This window comes from Phaethon lepturus, unplaced genomic scaffold (genome assembly GCF_000687285.1).
Source record: "Phaethon lepturus isolate BGI_N335 unplaced genomic scaffold, ASM68728v1 scaffold49641, whole genome shotgun sequence".
Classification (NCBI taxonomy): Eukaryota; Metazoa; Chordata; class Aves; order Phaethontiformes; family Phaethontidae; genus Phaethon; species Phaethon lepturus.
Window position 1 is genome coordinate 212 of NW_010519385.1, and position 6,651 is coordinate 6,862.

Below are 6,651 nucleotides of genomic sequence, written 5' to 3' on the forward strand. Positions count from 1 at the left end.
TCCCACCCGGTCCCTCTGCCAGTGGCAGGCCCAGGGGGGCGGAGGGGCGCGGTTCACACCGGGAACCCTGCCCTTCCCTCCGAGGCCACCCCAGGCACCAGAAAGCCCCTCTCCACACACCTCTAAGGGCTGCAGAGCTGCAATCTGTGCCTTCCACCTCAGCTGCAACTTAGAAGGACTTGGGAGCTTTCTCTTCATCACCCTTCAAATCCAGGAGTCCATTACTCTCCTTCCTTCCCGTGGGTGTTTGACAGCCTCTATGGGATAGAGACCAGCTCTGACGCACAACCCCATGTCTTGACCCTATGCCCAGACCCAGGGACAACTCCGGTGTAATCTGAAACTCTCATGTTTTCCCAAATTACATTGTTTTTCTAATGCTGTCATCACATTTTCCTTTCAAAGGTAAAATCCGAGAAAGAAGAATATGTGACAGAAGCAGCAGAGATGTTCTTTGACTGAGCCTCGCCCTGCATCGGAGATTCTGCATCCTTTCTAGACCTCAAAACACTCAACTCACAAGTGTTTAACTGAAGCCATGGCAACAAGGGATCCAGCTGTGCTCCAAGTATCATCTCAGGATATGAAGCAAAGAAACAAACCCCTGGTAAAGGGCATGGCAACTCCAGAGAAGGCAATGATCACATCAAATGTCATGAAGATGTTGGGTCCGCCGCGGTTAAAACCTTATAGCATGGAGACAGAAAGAATCATAAGTGTCTTGGACGAAACGATTGCCAAGATGGAGCTGAGCAGTTTGATCCCACATATCATTGACTCTCTGGACAGGTTTGCTGATATGCTGGGACCTGAGATCACAAACAGCCTGACTGAGCACCAAAAGCTTTCAAATGAAATGGAGCACCTGCTGGCCAGCTCTGAAGAAGGGGACACCATGAGAGCTGAGGAACAACGGGGCTGTCTCTGCTTGCTAGAGCAACGTCTGAAATGTTCTGTTAGAAACGTCCTGAGACTCTTGCTGGCCAACCCTTCCCTTTGCCAGGCTCTCAAATATGAATCCTGGGTGAGAGAGTCACCAGCTGAAGTATTTATCAAAGCCTTTGGGGAGTTCAGGGATTTCATGCTTGAGACACTCCTGACTAGTCCCATGGAAGAGGAAGAAAAGATTCAGTTCATGGAAGACATCTCCCTCCGGATTCGGAAAAATACTGAAGCAATCACAGCTTTGCAGGCAGAACTGGCAGCAGCAGTCCGGACTCGAGAGGAGGAGGTATGATATTGTGGGAATATGTTTTCCAACAAAGCATTAATAAAGCAAAACTTTGGTAAGCTAAAAATGATCCCTTTCTTGCAGTTCCTAAAGAGGAAGTCCCAGAAATTATTTCTAAACCAGATCCTAAATTTAAAGATACTATTCTTCTTCTAAAATATAATGAAAAATGCTTATTGCATACTTGATTTTTTTTTAACTTGAATTTGGCATGTTTTGAACCTCTCACTGGCCAACTTGAATGGCACAAGTCACTGAGTTTAAAAAAGGAGCTGCAGGACAGACACAAATTGCTGCGGTCATGTTTTGGCAGGGCTACAATGTCAGCTGCCAGCGTGAGACTTCATTCACTGCTGATGAAATGATGAAAAGTCATTCCAGGGAGAGATTGCTCTGATTAAAACCCATTTTTAATATCTGCTCTGCCTTCACTCTTGCTTAAAACCAACGTTTCTGTGACTTCCAGCTCTATAATGTTAGCTGCCTTAGAGCATTTGTCATTAATATGGGATTATACAAATTCTTCATTTTTTCAGTGAAGGCAACTGAGGTACAGATAAACGAACTGGCATTTCCCAGGCTCTTTCTGCGAGTCCATGGGCTGGCCAGCATCCAAGCCCCTGAACTCCTGACAAGCGATCCTTTGTTTTATACGTATGCTTTTTTTTCTCCTTCCTGCAAGAGGGGTCAGAGGGGAAGCTTTTGTCATGTGCTTACTGCACTGAATGGTGCTAACGGAGACAAGGGCCTGCTTTCCTCATTCCCTCTGCTCGTTGGAGATCCGTGAATCGAGACACTTGAGATTTTTATGTGCAATTTGGCAGCTTGTCCAGGGCATCATGAATAAATCTGTTTCACTGGTCCCAGATGAGGGTTTTTCTTGCAGGCAGCACACTGAGCTGGGTCCCCCAGACAGTCACTTTGAGCCTAATCCAAAGCTCGAGTGAGCCATGGGGCTTGCTCCAGTGGCTCTGATTGTAGCTCTTCCTCAGATGGCAATGGCTGTGGGTCTCGGTATGGTTTGTTCATTCTCTACCTTTATTACTAGGTTCCCAGCGCAGCAGTGGGGGAACGATTCCAAAGCACCTTGTGTAAATCTAACTCTATTCCCTCAGCCAGCAGTGGCAGGTCCCAGTTGCTACCAGATCAGCAGGGTGTCTTCTTAGATCTCCTCCACCTTTGCAAGGGTGCCTTACTTCTCCTGCCCACCTTATGCCTCACTGGCATTTCTCGATGGTATTTCTTTGTATTGTTTTTCGGGTCTAGATTCACAAGAAGGACAATGTGATCAAAGACCTCAAAACCAGCATGCAAGATCTGGCCAAAGATAGCAAGGCCAGCATCCAGCAGATCAAGCAGGAAGGAGAAAAACAGCAAAAAGAGGAGCTGCAAGCCTCCCAGGCCAGGTGTGCCAGGCTACAACAGGAAATTCAGCAGCTAAGAGCACAACTCAATGCACTTGTACTGGAGCATCGAGCATCAGAGCTGGCTCTCAGAAAGGTAAACGGGAGGAGAGCTCTAGAACAGGAGATTTAATACCTTTTGTAGTGCTGTCAGGTCTGGCTGCTGCAAGTAATTACTTGGTTCCTGCTAGTTGCTGTCAGGATGCACATGCTGTTTGTCAGAGTATACCTGCTCTGTCCTCATGCTCTGCTGACTCCAGCGGAAGGCAACCCTGCAGCGACAGCAGGGAAGTTGCCTGCTCACAGGTCCTCCTTCTGCCTGCTGACTTAGCTCTGAAAACACCTCTACACAGCGCTGTGACACTGCATGTTGTGGTCTAGTCCAGTGCAGAGCAGCAAGGCTACAGCAAAATAGGCAAGGCATATGTTAAGAAGGGATTTGGTGTGGAGTAAGCAGAGAAAATATAATATTGGATGTATATAAAGCCATCTTTTATAGCTGATTGTAGTACTCAGGGTTGAGCACAGCTATCTTGGGAGCTCAGCAGTTCCTAGTCTGTCCGGCACTTTGCTGAGAACACAAGCCAAGGAGCCAGGTTGAATTGAATGAGGGGGAAATGGGATTTATCAGAGCCCTGAGCAGATAGAGAAGGAGGAAACAGGGGCAGCAGGCAGGCTCAGACCTCTGCATCAACAGCTCTGCCCTGAGCAGACCATGCTGGTGACACAGGGCACAGAGAATGTAGAACTGGAAAAAGAGCATTTTTCCCCTCATTTTGCTCCTACTTGCTATTTACTCCAACCAAGCACTGGCCTTCCAAGAGCAGGACAGCACACACAGGTAATGGAGCATCTTTCACTCTTGTACTGGACGATGTAGAGCAAAGTGGCAGTGGGGCTAGGCAATGACAAAGCATCAAATGCAAGTTAGAGCCGCAGTGCAAAATCCAAAATCTACCCATTTACACCTCCTCTAATGAACTGACTTTATTAGGCAGTTTCTTCTGAGGCTGCAGGCCCCTGTGGTATTTGTCGATGAGTTGCTCAGCTCATTCTAATGCTCAGGCAGGCAGATTTACTGACCACAGAGGTCTCCTTTCCCCCTCCTTAGCACGTGCCCTAGCCTGGGGTGGCCTGAGATTGTACTTGTGGTCTAAACAGCTGAGGTCTGACCTCATCATGGCCTGGGAGCCCTTGGGACATCCTGGGTCAGTGTCATACAGGAAATCGTGTGGCACCTGTGATGGGCTCTAGCTGATCTTTCTCTTGATGATCCCATGGAGCACAGATACAGCAGCTTGAGGTAAACTGCCCGACCCTGGTTACACTGCAGTATAGCCACTGTTAAACTGTTTTACAGCTAGAAATACCCGTCTTTTAAAAGGCATCATCTTTTGAGTACTTTCTGTCCCACTTTCATGTTTAGCAGTTCTCTATTGCTTCAATTTTAGGCTGGTTGCCCCAGTTTGTCCATGACTTGCCACATTCCGTCAGACATGTTCATTTCCTACCACAGAACGCACCTTTCAGATGTGTTTCAATCCTCAGCCCTCACCCAGCTCCACGCTGTAAGCCAAATAAGGCTCTTTTGGCCTCAGGGAATGTCCCATGAGAATCCCCAAAGCAGGGCAAACAAAATATGCGTCAGCTGAAGGAAGCTTGCCACAAGGAGGAGGTGTTATACTCAAATATAATGATGCTGGGGGTTGAAGCTACGCTGTTTTCTAACTCAGACTACTTTTATACCAGGCTTCAGGTGCCTGCAAGGAACCTATCTTATTTTGTGTTTCAGAGGAAGTGCAGAGTGGAGATGGAAATTGTGAACTGGATCCAGAAATATGACACAGACATGGGAGAAAAACAGGTATACACTTAAAAGTGCTTTGCTCTCCCATGAGGTGATATGTTCAGGTAGATTCCTGTCCAGATGGGCATGTGGTTCTTACACAGGAGGCCATGGAAGTGAGGGGCAGTTTTCCTTTAGAAGGAAAGATGTCTTTGTCCTGCCTCTGTGTTCAGGAGTTCTCTACTGCTTTGACTTTAGAAAAAGTTAGAAAACCCCACAGTATTTGGGGGCAAATGGGTTGCCACGTTCTGTCAGACACACTCTCCTGATGCTAGGGAATGTTTTTTTCAGTTTTGCTTCCATCCTTGATCCTGTTGCCCCTATCTGGTGTCCAAACCATGCTCCTGTTTCTGCTGGCCCCCTTGAGAGATGTCTCTCAAGTGCTAAGAAACCGAACAACCTGCATACTGCTGCCTCGGCATCCAACTTAACCACAACGGGCTGAGAATCACATCAGCACCCCCTGACCTCGCCACTAGAAGGCCCTCTGTGCTTTCCTGTTCCTGCCCTATTTTTGGAGAAGGATAAAAGCCGCTGGATTGCTAACAAAGCAAAATGGAGGGAAAGGCCTAGAAGCTGGCTGCTAATTGTAAGAAGTGATGCCCTCCTTGTAAGGTGTTTAATAATGTGATTATTTTGGTTTCTAGTCTGCCGGGTGCCTGGAGCACCATGTCATGGCAGGTTTGGGGCAGAACTTGCTAAGGCAGATACACATCCACACTGCTGGTTCCCCTAATCTTCCACCTCTGCGTGGCTTCCTCAAAGGCATTAGGAAAGGCATAAACTGCTGCTGAGCTTGGAAGTGCAGTACTACCACTAAAACTACCTGTCCTTGGCCTTTTCCAGGCTGACGTGGTCTGGCTCTTCTCATGCTCTCAAGCAGTGTACAGCAGATTAGCTGGGGTTCAGTGCCACTCCTCTAACGGGCTTGTTAGCAAAACTGTTTGTTAGCTCAGGCTCAGCCTTACCCAAACTGCAGCGATATGTGCTCTTGCTTGGAGCATACGCAGGAGGGGCTCTGACCTGTGTGTGTGTTACCTGGTTAGAGTTCCCAGCTGAGGGTGGATGCTGTTTGCAACGCAGAATTATGAGAGCATTTTTCAGAAGAGCATGAAGATACTAGGACCTGGCATCTCATGAAATTCCCTGGGTACTGGGCGCACACCTCCTTTTGAGTCCCTTTGGAAAAACTCAGCTCCCAGTCGTGGTTCTGCCTGGATTTGGGATGGGTTTAAGAACCCTTACCTAGGGATGTACAGGGGGGAACTGCTGAATGCCCTCAAAATTGCTGTACCTGCTACCTGCTGTCTTGCTAGGCTGAGTATGAGGAGGTTCATGCTGCCTATGCCGAGGAGAAGGCCCAGCTATCCCTGCTGATGGAGAAACATGCTGTGCTTCTCCAGGAGTATTCCCAGATAGAGGAGGAGCGCAGGATACGTCAGGAGAAGGAGGAGCAGGCTTTGAAGGAACTGACCACCAGGACCCTTGCCGCCACCCGCATCCAGGCCTTCTGGAGAGGATACTTGGTCCGGTCCCTCTTCAAGTCAAAAATGAAGAAGAAGAAGGGCAAGGGCAGGAAGGCCAAGAAGTAAAGCACAAAATCTGTTCTCTCTCCTCCTGGCAATGCTGCCAACTCTGCTGGGACTGAGCTCTTCCAGATAAAAGCATTAGAGTTGAGAGAGCATTTGCATTTATGCCTCCAGGTCTGGGGCTGCCTCTTATGGTTGGAGTGTATTGAAGCAGTGGTGTAAAGATATGTCTCACCATTTTAGATTTGGCTTTGCTACCTCTGCAAGCAGGAGGATGTCTCCTGATGAAAGGACTGGGCAAGGAGTGCAGGTTCCTGGCTTGTCTCCTTGGCTTTAGCCTCCTTGCCCATACCTTGCTTATGTGTCAGGGCTCCATTCTATTCTTACTGAGGGTGGCAATGAAATAAATGCCTAGGGGCAGGATAAGGCCTTTCATCTGACAGGGTTTCTCCTCATGTGGATTTGAGAGACCCTGTCCCTTTCTACAGGAGGAAGCTGCAGCACCATCGCTTATCAGTGAGAGAAGGGACACAAGTCCTGACTCAGCATCACCCTGGCAGTTTGAAGTTTTCGGCAGGGGCCATCTGAAGGGTGGGCTGCGGCACAGCCCAGCTCATGCCCTGCTCCCAATCCTACGAGTCG

General features: G+C 48.4%; 1 protein-coding gene across 1 annotated transcript; it reads left to right on the forward strand.

Moving 5' to 3' along the window:
* Nucleotides 1-616: 616 nt before the first annotated feature.
* IQCD (IQ motif containing D) lies at nt 617-6,072 on the forward strand. The gene is made up of 4 exons (XM_010297017.1): nt 617-1,231; nt 2,498-2,731; nt 4,427-4,498; nt 5,797-6,072. Exons 1-4 carry the CDS (start codon nt 617-619, stop codon nt 6,070-6,072), a joined length of 1,197 nt encoding a protein of 398 aa, XP_010295319.1.
* Nucleotides 6,073-6,651: the final 579 nt, after the last annotated feature.